At 44.4% G+C, this 21,182-nt stretch overlaps 1 protein-coding gene across 8 annotated transcripts in view; it reads right to left on the bottom strand.

Annotated features, from left to right (window-relative positions):
• Positions 1-5,954: 5,954 nt before the first annotated feature.
• The window catches only part of ATF7IP (activating transcription factor 7 interacting protein), a 75,888-nt gene continuing 60,660 nt past the window's right edge, over positions 5,955-21,182 (bottom strand). For 7 of the 8 annotated variants that reach the window (XM_082239997.1, XM_082239996.1, XM_082239995.1 and 4 more), the window contains exons 11-15: positions 20,320-20,389; positions 12,918-13,073; positions 12,191-12,376; positions 11,694-11,806; positions 5,955-10,590 (exon numbers count right to left, since the gene is read on the bottom strand). In XM_082239997.1, the coding sequence (XP_082096123.1) occupies positions 10,174-10,590; positions 11,694-11,806; positions 12,191-12,376; positions 12,918-13,073; positions 20,320-20,389 (942 nt within the window). In that variant the 3' untranslated portion in view covers positions 5,955-10,173. The remainder of the gene's footprint in view (positions 10,591-11,693; positions 11,807-12,190; positions 12,377-12,917; positions 13,074-20,319; positions 20,390-21,182) is intronic. The other variant, XM_082239993.1, reaches the window with a different exon arrangement.

The raw sequence follows: 21,182 nt of genomic DNA, 5'->3' as shown, positions 1-21,182 counted from the left end.
CTCACTACACAGTTGCTCTGAAAGCAAGCGTCTGATAGGCACAGGGAGGTTGCTTGAATCTACCCTATGTTTTCTACACAGTTATGTACTTTCAGCTGTGCTGGGCTCCTGGCTTTGTATAGCATCTCTGAAAAGCTACACTTGGTTCCATGCCAGAACAATACTTACGGAGAAGCGGTAAAATATGGTTTCTGGTGTAATTAGAAGACTCCTTTGGGTACACAGCTGGATGTACCTGCCTCTCGCCTCTCTGATTTCGCTTTGTGTTCTTGACTATAGTGATCACTCCTCAACACAGAACAGGAATTATCTTTTTGACATTTGGCAGCGTAAATTGCACAGACGCGTTGTAACTGAGCACCTGCGGCTCTTGCGGAACGATTTTATTTCAACTAAGGCAAAGGAGAGAATATCTTCACACAAATTTCAAACATTTGAAACATTCAAACAGTCCTTCCTTCCAGTGAAGTTCCAGGTCTTCAAAATCCCCTGCAGGTTGGAACCTGAACAAAAAGACCAGCAAGCACCAGGTAGGACAGCAGAGTTTTCATGCTCTGCTTTGATTGGCTCTTGCATTCTCTATAGAAGCCACTAGGTGGAAGCAGAATCTCATGTGTGCTACAGTCTGAAGATATCCAAGCAAATTTATGGCAGTCCTAACACAAATCTCAAGACCTCTAGTCCTCCCGTGATATATAAACTAATAAATTACGGTAGTTTTAATTCAGTAAATTTGAATATTTTTCCTCTATTCAGATGGAAAAACAAAGTCTCTTTATTCCTTAAAACGGGTCTGGAGTTTTTATTACCGTATTTTTCGCCGTATAAGACGCACTTTCCCCCCTCCAAAAATGAAGGGGAAATGTGTGTGCATCCTATGGGGCGAATGCAGGCTTTCGCTGAAGCCTGGAGAGCGAGGGGGGTCAGTGCGCACTGACCCCTCTCACTCTCCAGGCAGCTATCCGCTAGCCGTGGGAGACCCAGCTCTCCTAGGGCTAGCGGAGAGCTTGCCGGCACCCAGAAGCTTGGGGCGCGGTGAGCTCAGCACGCCCCAAGCTTCGGGCTTAGCGCAGCGCACCTGGGGGAAAAAAAAATCCTTTATTTCCTCCCAAAAAAACTAGGTGTGTCCTATGGGCCGGTGCATCCTATGGGGCGAAAAATACGGTAGATAGATATAAATTTATTATTGTGCCTTAATTAACTTGTTACTTTCTACAGTGATGGTACAACAGGCTCACCCAGCTACCCTTCTTGACATTATCACAGATGTAATGAGACTTCAATATTAGGTAAAATACATACCCTAGAAGTGGAACATATATCTGTTGTTGATATATACTACAATCTTGCACAATATTAAATTGCAGCTTCCAACTATATTTCGATTAGAACTGCCTTAAGCATTTTCTCTCCCCTGCCCTCCTTTCCTGTCCCCCACTGCTTCAACCACCAGCTAGCAACTGATCATATTCAACTCCTATTGGTCTGTTTTGGGATCCTCCCCCATTTGGGTTTTGTTTGTTTTGTGTTTCTGCAAACATTGGGATTTCCCCCCCCCCCAGCCTCTTGCATGGAGGAAAAATGTGTTTTTGGCTAACTAAGGATCACAGAGAATGAGGAAAGTATTGCTTTCAGAACTTCCTATTGCCAAGAGATTTATTTGCACATTAGGCCCATCTTCTTTAAGTCATCTATGGCGTCTTTAGGCATACATTCAGGCCAGGAGGGCTTGAACTCCACCCAGACACTGCCCCCATGGGAGGAACTGCTGTTGCAGTGATGGCTGCTCTTCCAGACATCACAGCTGCATTTAACACAGCCTGTCTTGTCTGCCTGCCTGGCATCCCCCTTTCCTTTCTATTTGTCTCACTTTGCTTCTTCCTCTCCTACACCTCTTCAAGTATGGTCTATGTAGGGTCTTTGTTTTTCCCTTATAAAAGAGGAGGAAACATGAAGCCAACACAAAACCTAGTAAAATAAAGACACTTTGCAAAAAGCTTGTCACATTCCTCGCCTAGCTCAGCACTTGTCTACACTGTCAATAATAGGTGGAAGCTCTCCAAGGTTTCAGACCCAGGTCTCTCCTGGGATTGAAGCTACAACCTTTTACAGGCAAATGAGTATCTAGTGACCCTTAAAGGCAAAGTAGCCCATAGTGTAAATTGTCAAAGATGCCTCGTTTATCTAAGCATCAGACAAGAAGCCAGCAAGTTGACATTCAGAATGGCTTATTGCAAATGATTTGAAGTCCTCTGTCATTCGTTAGGCAGGCAAGTTGCTAAACGGGTAGACTTTTCAGCCTTTGAACCTCTCAAATGTTAGGTCGGGTTTTCCTTCACTACATTGGCAGCACATGCAAGGTGGACATCACAGGGAATATCTATTTCATTTGTATCTGACTTTCACTCCAATGTGCTGTAGGTGGTTCTTTCTCCTTGTTGCATACCCTCACAACACCTCTGTGAGGTAGGTTAGACTGAGACAGGACCGCCAGCTCAAAGTTACCTAGTTTGCTTCAACCCAGCTTTCATCCTTTAAGCCCATGTGCCACTTAAGGGGTCCCTGAAAAGGCTGCAGGATAGTGATGAGCTCACAACCCAATAACGGGACTCTGGGTTACATAATTTTCAAACACTTACTTATTCATTAATTGCATTTATATCCCACCATTTTCTACAAGGAGATCAAGGAAGAGTTCCTGCTTCTCCCCACTAGGTATTGCTAGCCAATTTGGCCCCAAGTGACTTAAATAGTTTACTGCATTTTATACCTTACAGGTGTCACTTAAAAGCAATACAATAAAACAACAACAAAATAGCAATAATAGGCAGCACCTACAAATTTATCCCCTAGTATAGGGGATCCAAAGACTACTATGATTGTCTTTTCTTCTGCTGTCTCACAAGGGATCGGTGTGTTCCTCAACAAATAAAGCAACAAGTAGGCGAAGCCAGGGGAAGGGAATCCCAGCCCAGAGGCCACCCTCCATCCAATCAAGACTTGCTCACGCATCCTTTTTTCTTCACATTCTCTTTTCTTCTCCTGTTCTGCCCCTTGCTTGAGGGCTTTTGCCAGTATGGAATGTGTCTTTGAACTATGACAATACCTCTTGCTTGGCTGAATGCAATGGTGACTGGTGCTTATTGGCATTGGTAGGACAGAAGGCAGGGAGTCTGGGAATTAGAGAACTGGGCCAAAACAAACAAGATGAATTTTAACAGGGAGAAATGTAAAGTATTGCACTTGGGCAAAAAAAATGAGAGGCACAAATACAAGATGGGGGACACCTGGCTTGAGAGCAGTACATGTGAAAAGGATCTAGGAGTCTTGGTTGACCACAAACTTGACATGAGCCAACAGTGTGACGCGGCAGCTAAAAAAGCCAATGCAATTCTGGGATGCATCAATAGGAGTATAGCATCTAGATCAAGGGAAGTAATAGTGCCACTGTATTCTGCTCTGGTCAGACCTCACCTGGAGTACTGTGTCCAGTTCTGGGCACCACAGTTCAAGAAGGACACTGACCAACTGGAACGTGTCCAGAGGAGGGCAACCAAAATGGTCAAAGGCCTGGAAACGATGCCTTATGAGGAACGGCTAAGGGAGCTGGGCATGTTTAGCCTGGAGAAGAGGAGGTTAAGGGGTGATATGATAGCCATGTTCAAATATATAAAAGGATGTCACATAGAGGAGGGAGAAAGGTTGTTTTCTGCTGCTCCAGAGAAGCGGACACGGAGCAATGGATCCAAACTACAAGAAAGAAGATTCCACCTAAACATTAGGAAGAACTTCCTGACAGTAAGAGCTGTTCGACAGTGGAATTTGCTGCCAAGGAGTGTGGTGGAGTCTCCTACTTTGGAGGTCTTTAAGCAGAGGCTTGACAACCATATGTCAGGAGTGCTCTGATGGTGTTTCCTGCTTGGCAGGGGGTTGGACTCGATGGCCCTTGTGGTCTCTTCCAACTCTATGATTCTATGATTCTATGAGTCTAATAATAGGTGGCGCCAGAGCCAACCAATTCAGGTCTTGTCCTCTTCCTAATTCCTGCTGAGTTCTGCAAGAGTCAATACTGAGTTGAAAGAGGAAGAGGAAGCTATCTTCTGGGAGCAAGAAGGCAGGCAGATGGGGGCTGACTGAAGGCAGGCTGAGGTTGGTGGGGTAGGGCCCCATTTGCTGTAATGGACCAACATACACTGTCTGAATCTATACGCAGCTGGAGATTGGAGAAACTTCTAGCTTTTTCATAGACAGACTAGTCTATGCATACTGAAAGCCTGCCCTTCCCCCTGCCCAAAGAAATCCTGGCTGTACTCATTGAGTCCATTCTCACCACTCTATTCTGCCTTGGTCAGACCCCCACCTGGAGTCGTCTGCAGTTCTGGGTGCAACAATTCAAGGAGGACATTGACAAGCTGGAACATATGCAGAGGAGGGCAACAAATATGATCAAGGATATGTAAACCAATCCTTCCAACAGTTGAGGGAGTTGGGTATATTCAGCCTAGAAAAGAGGGGACTGAGAGGGAGATTTGATAGCCATCTTCAAATATCTAAAGGGCTGTCACGTGGAAGATGGAACAAGCTTGTTTTCTTCTGCGCCGGAGACTGGGACCCGAAGCAATGACTTCATATTACAAGAAATTCCAACTAAACATCAAGAAGAACTTTCTCACGGTAAGAGCTGCTCAAGAGTGGAATGGTCTCCCTCAGAAGGTGGTTTGATGGCCATCTGTCATGGATCCTTTTGCTAAGATTCCTGCATTGCAGGGTGTTGGACTCAATAACCCTCAATAACCCTGGAAGTCCAGCTGTACAATTCTACAATTCTATTATTCATCCTACATGAACAACATTCTAAAAAACTGCCAAGCATTTCTTTACAGCTAGACATTGCAGAGGACTGGTAAAGAGAGCTGTCTTTCAGGATACTTTGTCTAAACCCTGATGAGCTTGTAAGGAAACTCTAGTTTCCTGCAAGGCAGCTTGAAAAACACAACACTTAACCCAGAATGATCTAGCTGAACTACGCCTGAAAGGATATCCATAATATCCATGTGAATCAAGTTCATTTTGTGGTAGAATTTTAAATGAGTTCATGTTCATTTCTGCAGGAGGCCTGGGCTGTTTTCATTAAAAACCAAAACCAAAAGCTAAGTCAATTGGGAAAGTATAAAGACCACTAGGAAGCAAAATGCTGAGGTGATGTTCTAAGGGTTATTAGGCAGATATGGAGGCACTGTTTTTGACATCACATAAGTAACTGTTGCCAAGTAATCAGAAAAAAGGATGTGAAGCATTTCCTATATTTTTGCTGGAGAGTAGCATAACACAAGCAGCTTGCCAATCAGTATGGAGAATACTGAACTAGATGGGCCAATGGCCTGACTCGATTTAAGAGTCCTCCTTGTACAATCTTCTTCCCTGGTCGACTTTGGTGAAGCCTCTTAGTTTGCGCAGAAGCTACATTTCAACACTGATTAGTTGGCCCTTGTGTCAGTTGTGGAAGACAAGATATTCCTCGCTGTTGCAGCGTATTTTTTTAAGTGAAGAAACAACACACCAGCTTGTTAAAATATTTAAAAGTAAAGAACCAAATAGATGTTTGAACAGGTAAGTAAATATTTTTAAATAGAGAGGTATTCAAAATGATGTGTAACAACAAATTTTTGTGTCTGCCTCCCTACATTTTTATTTGCGTCATTGCTAGATATAATATTTCGCATTTGACTATTAAAAATAAATTCAATATATTTAGCTTATTAGTACACACATAATTTTACCAAAGAACCCAGTGCAATATGTGCCCTTAAAGAAAACATTCAAGTTAAGAGAAAAAAAGGAGTGGGGAGCCTTGAACACAGGTCAAGTTGCTGTCATAGAAAGGCTTGTGGTCAGCTTTTTAAAAACAATGCAGTACTGCCTTGATGAGAACCAACCACACAAGACGCCGAAGGTTAAAAACCCAGTAGTTTATTTCAAAGTATAAATCTCAGGCTTGTCAGACAAAACCCCACTACAATTAACACGTATACAGACACTAATCTACAATGCATACAAAAGTCTTGGAGAACTTGCCATTTCCCTGCTCAAAATGGACTTTTTGGTACGTCCTACATTATCTTTATTTACACGTTCTTCTGCAGAAAGAAAAAGGGAAAAAAGAGTGCAAGTTTCTATAAGGAGTTTTGTAGGAGTTTATTTGCCAGTGGCTGATAAGTTACTGAAGTCCAACAAGTACCTCAAGGTTTTCGCTGTCCAATTACTTTATTTACAGATAAAACTTCAACTTAGACAGCACTTAAAATATATTTTCAAACAGGGAAAGCCAGCACAATAATGTGAGAAACCATGTGTTATAAAATATTGATTAAATTCAATGATAAAATATCACATTTTAATTTGTACTCATGTCTACATTCACCTCTCGACATAAAACTGGTCAAGAAGGATGGGATCACTTGTTTTTGGCAATACTAAAAGACTTTCCTTTGTGTTAACAAAACACTGTGTGCCAAAACACACTAAAAGAAAGCAGTATTTTCAATATATCAAGCTTTCGGTATTTTTTGCTGTTGACTGAATAAAAATACTAAAGGGGTTCCATCTAGACTTTTGTGTACTGCAATTGTAGCTCTCCTACTTAATACTGTAATGTGGCAATTTGAGGGAACAAGGTACTTATAGGCTGACCTTACATGTAACATGGGTTCTCAGATCACAGACCACTTAGTATTCAACAGAGCTTTAAATGAAAAGGTGAACCAATGTGATTTATTGCAGCACAATTTGCATCATCCCAGCAATATCCCAAACACCAACAGCTTTGCCACTATTTCTCATGAGTCCCTTTTGTGCAAAATGTACCTTAAGTAGCACTGTAATCATGCTGAAAATGCAGCCCAGAACTAATCTTAGTGCTTCAGCAATCCCTGAAGAACAAACTTCTTTTTAAGTTCAGAGAACACTTGCCAACCAGCTTTCCCCATTAAGTGGCAAGTACAGAAAAATGTATGCTGTACACCCCACCCCTTCCAAGTCTCCAGTCTCCTAGCCACTGAGGTCTTCCTGAAAAGGCCTTCTAGCTGTAATCTGAGAAATAAAATGGGAGAGACAAACAAACAAGTTAACCTAAGGGACTCACAATAATTTAGCAGCAATAGTCACACCACTTTCTAATTTTAAACAGTGAAAACATTTCACTTGTCCTTTCCTAAGACATGGAACTTGTTACTAACTAGAACAAGGATTCTCAAGTATTAAAGGCAAAGAAGAGAAAACAGCAGAAATACAGATGGAGACATACTTCAGTATCACATTTAAATAGAAGTAGAAAACAGAATTTTCAAACATGGGCCAGCCATATACTGCAGTAAGGAAAACGCGGTGGGTGGGTGGGAGAAATACTGACACAGGAAAGTGTGGACGCTGAAATCCCTCCCTGCCCCCTTTCTTTTCTTTAAGAACTTTAGGTTTGCCTAATCCATAACACACAGAGAGAGTGCTGAGCTGAACAGTTTCTCAATAAGCACAGAGTAGTAAAATTCCAATGACTCTGCAGCTTGGTATTTGTGCAATCCAGTTTAGCTTATAATACTTTGATAAAAAGGAAATATTATTTTCCAATGTCTGTTATAAAGATTTGTAAACTCTCATTTCTTTGGGGCAAAAGCAAAAAAGAAATACAGCACCAGATACAAGGCCAAAAAGTCACTAATTATGAGCACTTGTTGACAACTAACTCAATTAAAGCCTGTTTCTGCCTTTCCCTTTGTGGTGCCCTACATAATTTGCCTGACCAGATCAATTCTGCTTGAGAAAGTGCAAGTCCCACCCCCACAATAGCCTCACTGCCATTTTCTATTCACAGATCTAAAGACAAAGTCCCAAGGTACGCATCTTGGATCCAACTTAACAGACGCTGTAATTAGTACACCTTATAGCTGATTGATAATGGAATAGTATCTAGTCCTAGAGAAAGAAGAGTAAGCAACAGTAAAATCTTAGCTAATTATCTGCTGTATCGCCATAGCAAGGGGCAAGAGGTACAAAGTATGCAGATGTACTTTTCTCAGACTAGGGTTCACATTTTTCTCCTGCATATATTTAGGGGATGTTCATCCGTATTTTTTTCCCTTTCCGGTGGCAAGGTCTTAAATAGAATGTGACCCAGCTTCCTCCAGTGTTACAAGCCCTACAAAAACACATTTCTCTTGCACCCAGGCTTGACTTTATTGCCCAAGTTCAATAAAAAAAGTGAAGAGGAACTTCTCCAGCGCTAAGGACCCAAGGCAGATAATAAACTACATCTTTGGCTACACATAACTGATATTGTTGAGTCAACAGCAGAGTGGTAAGCCCCTTCCCCAATAAAACTATTTTTGTTATGATATTCTCCCTTGGTTTTTGGTATACTTCCAATGGGAGTTGATTCTGCCCCTCCCCCCCACATTATACTTATTAAAATTAGAGGTGGCCCTAAAAAAATATCATTTTTGTAGGTGATTGCATCACTGTTAGGCAAGTGAGACAAAGTGTTGAAATGCCAGCTGTTTGCTTTGGGGGTGAAGTATTCCATATACATACGATCTAGCTCTAAGACAGTTCTTGACTTTAGTCATTAGATAGATAAGCCAGAAATTTACAAGAAAAGCTTTCATGTCACTCCAAACGAATATAACTCGGAGGACATAAGGCATACCATATAAAAATGTAAGGAAATTTACTTTGTGTTCTCACAATGAGAGAATTAAGACCCTGTCTTTCCAAAACATACAGCATCAACAAACTTTAGACCATCCTCTTACAAACCTTACAATTTCAGTTTCAACTCTTATCAGATTTGAAGTAACAAGTTAAGGAAACTGCTGGACCCTGGTCAGTCAATGAAGTGGGAACAGCTGCCACCCACTTCCCAACTGGAGCTGATACACCAGGAAGACAATAGATGCGCTGCTTTTCTCTGGAAGACGGCATAGTGAAACTTTCTTCAACATCTGTCAGGTGTGGTTCAAGTGTTCGTGGTGGGCACTAACTCTTGTTGGGATGTAAGGACGTGGAGGTACTGTATATTGTGTTGGCTCAGCCATTGAAAGAATGAAAGGTTCTATTAGAAGATTGAGTTGATTGCTTTCTTTTAAGTGACCTTATCAGATTGGCTTAGCATAGCAAAAAGTGTTCATGTATGTGAGGAGAAGGAAGTGTCTTTGGCTGCCCACATCTCCTTTGGCCAATCCACAGGGCACACCAACTTCCCAAGGAGAATTGTCAAATACTGTCTGCATGACCCAACTTCACAGACCAGTCAGAACTAGCAGGTTAAATGATGGCCTGAATGATCTCAAGTGGGAATTAACTCAGGAAGGTTTTGTGTGCTACACTTTTGGGGAATCTATAAGGGAAGGTTATGACACTCTGGGGCTAAAAAGAAAGAGCAAAAGAAGAAAGGGCGCACATGATGTGTGACTACATTTACTTTTGAAATTATTGTTTTAAGGCACAAATAAATCTTTTTTAAAAAAGAGGACATAGAGATGAGGATCAGGAAACTATTGGAAATGCAATTGAAGTTTTCTATAAATCTGTTTTCAGACTGGCTTCAGAATGTTCCCTGGTTTTGGTGGCAAGTATTCTACAAACCAGCCAGAGGGCTGCTTAATCCCCCACCCCTCAAATAAGCAGACACACCTACATTTCTCAAGCACTGGCCACATACAAGGTCTTTTGCCTTCTAGAAAGCAGGCTGTGCCTTGTAAGACTAGTCACTGTTCCAAAACAAAAGAAAGCAAGACCCTGAATCCTGACTTCCCTCCTAACCTGACCCTTGAACACTCCTCCTGCCCTTTGGCCTATGCATGACACTCCTCTTCAGCCTAGGTCAGCTGGAAGCCAAATTCCCAGGGGTCACTGTCTTATGGCTTAACAGGCAGAGCAGCTTGTGAGGGAAGGAGAGAGGACTTCGTTCTTCAAGAGCTTATCAGAAATACAGGCTCTCCCACTGCAGGCTAGGAATTTATTTTGGTTTTGGTTATGGAGTTTGTGTAGTGTATGACATTGCTGTCCAAAACAATCCTGCAGGGGGGATTTTTTACAGTGAGTTTCATGCATGAGAATAAACCCAAAACCAGAGTAAGCCACAATTGTGGGGCAAGAAGAGAAGCCTTCAGAGTCTGAAGTTTAACTGCTTTGAGAAGCAATCACATCTGTTGACTGGGGATCACAGAAGGGTCCAAAGCGTCCGTAGATGTCTTTAGCACGAACTGCAAAATAGTATTTGCTTCCAGACACAAACTGTGTAAGTGTGCATGCCATAGGCAGGGGGAGGGCCTTTACTTCCCCAATCTTTTTCCACTGAGAGGGCACAGTAGCACTGGGGTCCTCATGGTATGCATACAGATGGTAGCTATCCACACTGGCACAGCTCCGGTCCACTTCCAAAACACTCCAGGATAGAACTATGCCATTCTGACTTTCTACACGTGCTAGCTTCAGGTGTGGCTTCTGAGGCAGAGAGGTGTTGGCAGCTTCAGGAGGCAAGCGTGCTGGCTGTGGGGCCTCTGGCAGTGGGGCTGGATGCACAGGCCGCAGTGGCTCCTGAGGAATAATGAAGAGACGCAATGAGGATGGCAGAGGGGACTGTCTCATCCTGTTGTCAAAATGCATATATTACCATCCAAGTATTCCCCAAGACCAATTCTCAGCAAACGCAAGATTACATTTAAAACTAGCAAGTCTGAAATGACAATAAAACACTCATGTGCTTCAAGGTGGAGACGTCAAAAGGAGTAAAGGCTGAAACCTATTTAATATTGGCCTATTCTTCAAAGTGGGAGTAACTAACCCTTTACCCACATCCAGCCCCTCTAAAAGCTTCATAATGGCTCCCAACTCCTCTAAAATTTATCATTCTAAAAAAATGCAAGAAAGTGCTGCATTTAAAGTAACCAAATTAGCCTGCTGCAGTGTGTGGTATTACTTCAGAATGAAGAGCTGACAAATATGCAATGGGGACTAACGGTAGACACTGCATATTACACCTTGTGGGGAGTAAATGTATTGTGTGAAGAAACACTATTTTGTCCACCCTGAATCTCCCCACAAGCAGCCGCACTAGATAACCTCATTTCTAGTATTAGAAGAGAGGGAAAAGTTTTTCTTGATTCATTTTCTCCACACTTATACAATTCACTTATCTATTCATTTTCTCCACACATACAAAAGGGTGTAATTTTTCTACCCTTTTATTATTTCCCTCCTTACTTACCTTTTCCCCCTCAATGACATAGCCTCCAAACTTGTAATCTTTCCTCATTAGGGACTTGCTCCAGCTACCGATTATTATAGTTGCCCCTTTCTGTGCTACTTCAAGCTTTACAATATCCTTTTTAGGATACGTGAACCAGAAATGTACACAGTATTCTTAGTGTGTGGTTTCACGATAATGGTGTATACATACTTTCTTTTTAAATTTGTTTTTTATTGTTTTATCATAGTTTCCCACCTAGAACTCTTTTGAGAAAGGTAGGATAATTTTAAATGAATGAATGAATGACTGTAAGACCATTTAAAGTAGTGACTGTCCAGCTATGCAAGTCCCCAATTGCTAACAGATACTGCTAAAAAACAATGGCATATATGACATGGGAGATAAACTCTTCTCCAAACATTCATCTCAACAACTGGACACGGGTGCTTACTGAATGCACTTGAGCTGGCCGATGGTGAACTGTGAGTTGAGGTCCTCCAGATCCCAAGGTTAGCCCATTGTTTACAACATAAGCAGTTGTCTGAGGCACTCGTACTGTCACACCTAGAGCGATACACAAAGGCACAATATGTTAAAGAAGTTAATAATATGATACATTGTGATGAGTTTAGGTCATTTATTTGCTTAACACTGCAAACTACCACAAAAAATATTTGGCAGACACAAAAAGATAGTATTAAATCTTGCCATAACTATACTTTCTTTTACATGTACATAGGGTGTTATAAAAACACAGTCAAATATCATATACACCCTAAAGTCCAATCTCAAAATGCTTTGAATATGTATGTTTGCACCTTGCTTTCTGGGCAAGCTTTCTGCTTCAATATATTTGTCTAATTCTAACAAAATTGGCATCTCCATTCAAACCAAGGTACAGCTGCACATCTGCTAATATATAAACCGTTCTCTGACAGATGAGCTTACCAGAGTTTTGTGGGTTGACCTGCCTTAAACTAGGGCTCTGCATGACTGTGGTTCGCACAGGATTCTGTCCTGATGGTGTAGGAAGAGTAGTATAGACTACTTGATGGTTAGCAGGGGCTCTTGGTATTGGGAGCCTGGCAGGAGTCTGAGTCACTGGACGATGGGTTACATTCAGAGTTGTCTGGGCTAGAAGCAAAATTGTAATCAAAAGAGTATAAAATGTTCTCAGCCTAGAAAGTATATGCTGCACAAAACCAAAGCATACAAATCAAGCAATTTCTCATAGTTCATTGACACTTAAATTTTAGTTATGTGATTTACCGAATAAAGAAAAGATTAAAAAGATAGCTTTCAAAATTACTGAATGACTACAGTAAAAAAATAATTTATAAAACCCAACTGGATTCTTCAGAGCATGGATCAGTCTGGTGCATACACACAAATGTCTTTCTCCCCTATAATTTTCTGAACCTCAGTCTGTAAGTTCACCATCCCTTCGGTGATTAATGGATGTAAGCTCTTCAGAGCTAAGCAGGCATTCTCATAGTAGTTCCCTCTACGTCAACAATATTTTAATGCATTATCCCCTCTGGGCATCATTGAAGTGTAAAAAAATAACATTTTCTATAGCCGCCTGCAAATACTGCATCCAAGAGGCAATTCACTGTTCTGGAATCTCTCTCCTTCCATACTGAACTATTTCCTTCCCTAGGCTATGCAGTCTTACCTGTGGGGAGAACATGTATGGTTGTCTGCGACAGGCCAGTTGTTGGCATGCCTGCTTGTTGGAGAGGGCTTGTCTGTACTGGCTGCAGAGGACGAGCTAAAGACTGGGTTGACAGGCTCAATGCAGGTATAGATTGGTTCTGCTTCTTGCCACCTGCTTAGGAAAGAAAAAAAATCAATGTGCAATTATAAACAGAAACAAGCAGCTGAAAAATTTGCTGAAGTGGCAGTCACTTGCAACACAGATTCTCCTTTCAGTTTTTACAATGAAATAAAAACATCCAATTAAAGGATCTTACCTGTACAGTTCACAGCTTCATTTTAAATGCTCAAATTGGGGCCAACAACCAAAATATTGTAACCTAACTGGGCTTTGAAGGGATAGATATAATACCTACCCCACTATCTATCTCATGCTCCTCTAAGGATAGAGTAACGAACAGACGGGGATTAAAACTTATGGAGTTTTGTATTGCCCATACAAATGGACTGCATAACTTTCCTGGTGACGATGAGTTTACTTTTATCTCATCAAGGGGTCATAGTGTACTATTGTATCTGTTCTTTAAATCTACACTCTGATGTTAACTTTTCTTCTATCGGCCCGAAAGCAAGATGAGCACTGCAACCCCATAGTTGCCTTTGACTGGACTTAACCATCCAGGGGTCCTGTACCTTTACTTATTGGAGTCCATACAGAAAGTGACCACTCCTCCTTACTTCTGACTATACAATGCGACCCAGCAAATAAGCCTCGTAACTCAGATCAGAACTTTCATAGCATTCTGAAAAGGATTAGACGGTCCCCGCAATTTGAAGGGGTGGTCGCCAAATTCCTGGACTCAGACAAAATATTGCATTTGAGAGCAACCCTTACTAACTCACCTTCTATTAACGTAGTAATAACAAAATTTGGATGACTTTGGATCATTTTATGATTTTACTATTTTAACTTATGCCAATAAAGGCTAGCAGTAGTAGTAGCTTCATTTTATAAGGTTTCAGAATGTCTGTGAATGGCAGCAATGACCAGAGTTCAAGAATATTACACTAGTCAAGTATCTGCATGAAATTTCGACATCCTCAAGACATGGTGTCAACTGCCTTATTTAGAGTAATATAGGATGTAACAAGATACGCTGGCAGCAAATTCTGCATTTAATTAAACATAATTATGCCAGCCAATTTCAATGGGAGTAAATGTACATGACTGTAGGCTCATAGCTCCATTATGCACGTGGTTTAAGGGATTATTGGGTACTGCTCTACAAGGTCCTCTTGTTTATTTACATCTTCTAAACCAGGGATGGGAAACCTCCAGCCTGTAGGCCAAACATGACCTTCCAGGGGTTCAAATGTGGCCTGCAAAGCTGTTTTCTCAAAACCATGCCTGTCTCACACCTGAATCCACTATGTCTGCACATTACATCAAATATAAAAACGGGAGAAAGTTAGTATCTTGTTTGATATTTTCCATTGTAAGTGAGGGTAGGAGGCACAAAGAAGTATTGAAACATGTAAGAACAAATATCTAAACACTAAGTTCAGATGGTGGGAACAATCCTATACACTCATGGAAAACACATTCAAACCTGTCAGGGAACTGACATCAGAGGAAAGGGAGGTGGTAGGGCTCCCAGAGGCTGGGAGAGAGTCAGCAGCTAAAGCAGGGACCAGCAGGGGGAGCGAGGGGTCTCTGGAGGAGGATCTCAGTAATGCTGAGAGAGACGCAGCAGCCAAGGCAGGAACTAGCAGGGGAGAGGAAGGGGTGAGAGACACGTCCAGCGAAAACAGCGGGGAGGTGTCAGAAGCAACCGTAGGGAGACCCATGCTTCGCCGGAAGCTGCCACGTCGTGAGTCCAGGAGACGCGTTTCCGTTAAGGAGCTTCTTTGCTGGAAGCGCTTCCGCAGGCAGCCACTGTCAGACTCTACGAGTGACTAGAGCAGACATGTCTGAGGAGCTCTGTCACACACGGAGGTTTGTGGAGCCGCACAAACTCTGAGGGAGCACAATTTTAAGCACAAGCAGCTAATCATCCCCTCACAGCAGTCTGACAGTCTCTGTACGCTGCCTGTGCAGGAGAAAGCATCATGAGCGACCCAGCCGGAGCAGGAGCCGGAGGAGCAGAGGGTGGAGCTGGTCCAAGCTTGGAAGAAAGATACCGAGCATTGGAGGTCCAACTTGCGCTGCAGACGGCGAGGCTCGAGGAAAGAAGGGCTCAGGATGCAGACAAGAAGGGGAGAACCACGCAGTGCCCCAGAAAGGTACCAGGATTGGTGCAGAAGTTTGGGGGGGACCCCAAGGATTACCATGCCTTTAGGACAGAGATGCAATATGCCCTTAATGTGCAGTTTGATGAGTTCCCTGATGAGGAATCGCGAGTTGCTTTCGTAATTGGGCATCTTGAGAAGGGGGCGCGGGACTGGGTTCGACCCCTGATGGCAACGCACAATGATATCCTAAAGGACACTATGAAGTTCTTTCGTGCAATGGATATCATGTTTTCCAGCGATATTGAGGAAGGGGTGGTGCGCAGACAGCTAATGGCTTGCAAGCAGGGAAGCCGATCTGTCCGTGAGTACTGGACTGAATTTACCATGCTGATTCACAGATTGGGGTGGGATTTATTGGCGGCACCCATTCAGATGCTATTTGAAGAAGGTCTTTCTTCGGCTGTGAAAGACGAGCTGTCCCGGAGCCCCAGGGCGGTGTCTATGGATCAGCTGACCAAATCTGCGCTGACCATTGGAGTGCGCCAGGAGGCAAGAGCCTTGGAGAGGCGGGAAGGGAGAGGGGAACGTTGGAAGGAGTTCCGCATTCCAGACATTCCTGAGCCAGCTTTCCCGCCGGCAGAGCCGATGGAAATCGGAACAGCGCGCGCGCGCGCAGTTTCAAAGCCCAGTGAGGGGGCTAAGAAGGAGGGAAAAGGAGCCCGGAAATGCTATCTCTGCCAACAGCCAGGCCACTTTGCCAGAGTCTGCCCCCAGAGGAAGGAATGGCAAGGGATGGTGGGAGCTGTTGAGGGGGGAGAGCAGGGAGAAACGGAGCAGGTAAAAGCCAACGCCTGGTTGCCACAGTCAGGGCACTGCAGCCAGGCCAAAGAGCAGTGAAAGTGCCCGTGCCAGAAGCTCCTCGACCTGCTCTAGTGATTGAAGTGTCGCTAGAGCTGCAAAATGGACACCCCCTAAAAATAAAGGCGCTGTTGGACTCAGGCAGCTCCTGCAATTTTATGAGCAAGGAGTTTGCTGCTGAACACCAGATACAGACGATCCCTTTAAGCAACCCCCTTCAGGTGACCACGATCGATGGCAGGGAACTGTTGGGAGGAGGAGTCAGCTTGCAGACCGTCCCAATGATAATGAGGGTGGCAAGGCACACAGAACTGATAGCGTTTAATGTGGCCACCTTGGGAGGCGCTCCCATTATTTTGGGAATGAGCTGGCTAGCCCTACATGATCCGCTGGTGGGCTGGCATCAAAGAGTGGTTTCCTTCGGTTCAGCACATTGCTTAGAACACTGCAAGGGGGAAAAGGGTTCAGCAGGGGCCCAAGCCACCCTGGCAGGGACTGAAGTAATGGAGAAGGTGAAGGTGCCACCACAGTATGCAGATCTCAGCGACGTGTTCAGCGAGAAGGAAGCTGACCAACTACCCCCGCATAGGCCCTTTGATTGCCAGATCAATTTACTCCCTGGAGCACAGCTTCCTGTAGGCAAGTTGTATGCCATGTCAGACAGGGAATTGCAGGAGTTGTGAGAGTTCATTGACAAGAACCTGAAGAGAGGCTTCATCAGAGAGTCCAAGGCAGCGGGGGGTAGCCCAGTGTTTTTTGTGGATAAAAAGCACACGGACAAGCCGAGACTTGTATGTGATTTCAGGAGGTTAAATGCAGTGACAGAGCCGGCGGCTTTTCCTATGCCCAGGATTGATGATATTTTGACCAGGGTGCGGAAGGGAAAGATTTTTACAAAGCTGGACCTAAGGGGGGCGTACAACCTGATACGTATAAGGAAAGGGGATGAATGGAAGACCACCATGTTCACCCCTTTGGGGGCATTTGAATACCTCGTTATGCCTTTTGGATTACAAACAGGCTCCGCGTGTTTTCAAGCCTTCATGAACCACGTACTGGGGCCTTTGCTCTACAAGAATTGCGTCGCCTTCCTAGATGATGTGTTGGTGTATTCGGAGAATGAGGAGCAACATGTGAGAGACGTCAGAGAAGTGTTGAGCAGGCTGCAAGCCAACAGGCTGTGGGTGAAACTGGAGAAGTGTCAGTTTCATACCAAGGAGGTGGAATTCCTGGGATACCGCTTGTCAGACAAGGGGTTGGCCATGGACCCCGGCAAGGTTCAAGCAGTGCTGGAATGGAAAACACCCAAAACCAAGAAGGATGTGCAGAGGTTCCTAGGGTTTGGAAACTTTTATCGTAAGTTCATCCGAAACTTCGCCCACCTGACGGCGCCCATCACGGACTGTCTCAGCAGTAAAAAGAAGTTTGTTTGGACGGCGGAGCGAGCGTTTGAGGAACTGAAAAGGGCCTTCGCCTCTGAAGAACAACTTCTGCATGTGGATTTACAAAAAAAGCTGAGGGTCGAAACAGACGCATCTGACAGAGCCATAGGGGCGGTGCTTCTTCTGCAGCCGGGGAAGGAGGAGTCAGAGTGGCGACCGTGTGCCTTCTTTTCGCGAAAGCTGAACAAATCCGAGAGGAACTACACAGTGTACGACCGGGAACTTCTTGCGATTCATGAGGCTTTCCGGAGATGGAGGCACCTGCTAATTGGTGCACAACATAAGGTGCAAGTGTGCACGGACCATAAGAATCTAGAGTATTGGAGAACTGCGCGAGTGCTCAACCAACGGCAGTTGAGATGGGCCCAGGAGTTCTCCAAATTTAACTTTGAGATTTGTTACGTGCCAGGCCCAGAGAACGTTAGGGCGGACGCTCTCTCACGCAAACCTGAATATTTGGAGGGGGAGGGAGCACCCGAAGAGACCCATGTCATTCCAGAGGACCGCTGGGTGTGTGGGGCGGCATTGGTGGGGCAAAGGGAACTGGTAGAGGGAACGGTGCAGGATGAATACGCCCAGGACAAACTCAGGGGTCTCAGGAGGGAGGGAGACAAACCCGGGGGTTTTGAGGAGAGAAACGGGGCGTTGTACTACAAGGGAGCGTTATATATACCTGAAGGGGAATTGAGGGAAAAGGTACTCAAGCAACTGCACGATAGCCCCACAGCAGGGCATTTTGGGCAACACAAAACCATGTGGCTGGTTACCAGGGAATTCTGGTGGCCCAAGGTCAGGGAAGATGTGCGGGAGTATGTGAGATGGTGTGACCAATGCCAACGAGCCAAGGGGGAGAGGCGGGCACCGGCAGGTTTATTAGAACCACTACCCACGCCTGAAAGACCATGGGAAGCAGTGGCAATAGATTTCATGACTGATCTGCCAAGGTCCAGAGGGAAAACAGCCATCATGGTTGTGGTAGACCTGTTAACCAAGATGGCCCACTTTATAGCCTGCTCACATGCGGTCACAGCGGAAGAAACCGCTAAATTGTTTGTGGAAAATGTGTTTAGGCTGCATGGCGCCCCCTTGAGGGTGGTTTCTGACCGAGGGAAACAATTTACTTCCAGGTTCTGGAGGAAGCTCATGAGCTTATTGCATGTAGAGGTGAATTTCTCAACTGCCCGTCATCCAGAAACCAACGGGCAGGCGGAAAGAGCTAATGGTGTCCTCCAGCAATATTTGAGGTGTTATGTGAATGACAGAGAGAATGATTGGGTGGAGAAGCTGGCGTTGGCAGAATTTGCCTACAACAATGCAGAGAACGTGTCCACGGGGATGAGCCCCTTTTTGGCTAATCACGGGTGTCATCCCCGAGCCTTCCCAGGGGGGGAAGGGGAGAACTGGAGCGTTCCAGCTGCAGAACAGTTCGTTGAAGAAATGGAAGCGATCCATCGCCAGCTCCAACTTAACTTAAACAGGGCTAAGGAGGAATATAAGAGGCAGGCAGACAAAAACAGAAGGGAAGGGGAAAGCATTAGGGTGGGGGACCAGGTGTGGCTGTCCACCCAAGGGTTACCATTCAAAGGGGGTTGTAAGAAGTTAAGACCCAAAAGGCTGGGCCCATTTGAAGTCACGCAGCAGGTCAACCCAGTGGCTTTCAGACTCCGGTTACCGAACCACATGAAGCTGCACCCAGTGTTCCACAGGTCGTTGCTGTCACCGTATAAAGGGGACAGAGAAGGGAGGGTCAATAGGGGACCAGCTATGGAGGAAAAGGAACACAGCTACCATGTAGCGGAGATTCTCGATTCCAGGTGGAAGGGAGATCAAGTAGAGTATTTGGTAATGTGGGAAGGGGAGCCGGAGTCGGAAAACACCTGGGTCATGGCAGAGGATGTAGATGACGAGGTTTTGATAGAAACTTTTCATCAGAGATTCCCTCGTAAACCTCAGCCAGTGGCGAGGTTCCGGAGGGAATACTTTGCCACCACCGACGAAGAAGAAGAGTTGGAGGGGTTCTCTGATTCCGAGGCGGAGGAGGATTCAGCGAGCCGGAACGAAGACCGATGGAGGGAAATGTTCGAGACGTCTGAAGATGAAGAGGATTCTTTTCGGGGTTTTAGCTCCTCACCGCCCAGAGGAGAGAGTAGGGGCGGGGGGGAAGGGGGCCCTGGAGGGGAGGTGGATGTCAGGGAACTGACATCAGAGGAAAGGGAGGTGGTAGGGCTCCCAGAGGCTGGGAGAGAGTCAGCAGCTAAAGCAGGGACCAGCAGGGGGAGCGAGGGGTCTCTGGAGGAGGATCTCAGTAATGCTGAGAGAGACGCAGCAGCCAAGGCAGGAACTAGCAGGGGAGAGGAAGGGGTGAGAGACACGTCCAGCGAAAACAGCGGGGAGGTGTCAGAAGCAACCGTAGGGAGACCCATGCTTCGCCGGAAGCTGCCACGTCGTGAGTCCAGGAGACGCGTTTCCGTTAAGGAGCTTCTTTGCTGGAAGCGCTTCCGCAGGCAGCCACTGTCAGACTCTACGAGTGACTAGAGCAGACATGTCTGAGGAGCTCTGTCACACACGGAGGTTTGTGGAGCCGCACAAACTCTGAGGGAGCACAATTTTAAGCACAAGCAGCTAATCATCCCCTCACAAAACAGAACGGTAGGATATCTGTCAAAACTTGAACATACTTTAATGATGTAAGGACACACTGCCCAAATATATTACTAATACCTACATTAGAACTGCTGCCTAGAAAACTGGATGGCATTTTAAGTTTAAAACTTCAATAGTGCCGTCTGATGGAATCTTTTGATTTGGCAAATATTTATCATCTTTGGCAGTTAACATTTACCAAAAAGCAGGAGATGTCCAGTTAGTCATGCATATCTTCTGGCTTACCTTGAGAAGAGCCATCATCTTCATCATCCAGTGTGAGATCAATTACTCCACTGCCTGTGGCCTTTCCACTCTGGAAGACAAATATTTGTTTGTTTGTTTGTCCACCCCCTTTCCAACAAAGTTTTAAAAGTAGCATGCAATAAAATCTAAAATCTTCACAAGAAAACATAAAACAAACTCAATAAATCCCAGCAAATGCCTTGACAAATCTAAAGGGTTTTATCTGACAGCTGAAACTATAGAAATAAGCAGACAATTTAAGGAAGTCCTTTACTTTTCCAAAGACATCACTAAGGTAGTTTGTTCTACATATACAGAGGGCCACATAGATCTAAAGCAGAGTAAAGGAAGAGAGATTATGTGGCAGCTTATGGGACTCCAAGTTCTTTAAGAAGGAAGGAAACAAACTTTGTTTTTTTAAATGTTTAAATATTATAGAATGTTAGCATATACTACAAAAGGAACATCCAAATGTTGGCCATAGGAGTTGTGGATGGAAAGGTGCTGCAGTCTCTTCCTGGAAGCATGTTAATGCACTGTGTTTGGGAGAGGTAGATTTGGTTCTATAATGTCCTGCAAGGGCACTTGTGTGCAACATTACAACTGAAGACTGAGGGTTGTCATGATGGAGTGAGGGTTGCCAGGATGGAGTGGGAGTGGCTGTTGGTGTCTATTATCTCATTTCTACTGCCAGGCAAGATGCAAAAAAAATGTTGATTGAAATAAATTGTAAATACCAAATTTTACTAAAATAATATCAATAATAAATTATCTGAATATAGGCACCTTAGTTCTACAGGTAATCTGTAGACTGAGAGTGCTTTCAGACAGGCAAGCTCAATTTGGTTCTATTTTATAGGTTT

This window comes from Podarcis vaucheri, assembly GCF_965113315.1.
Source record: "Podarcis vaucheri genome assembly, chromosome: 10".
Classification (NCBI taxonomy): domain Eukaryota; kingdom Metazoa; phylum Chordata; class Lepidosauria; order Squamata; family Lacertidae; genus Podarcis; species Podarcis vaucheri.
Note: the sequence above shows the minus strand (reverse complement) of the source record. Positions and strands in the feature narration are given on the sequence as shown.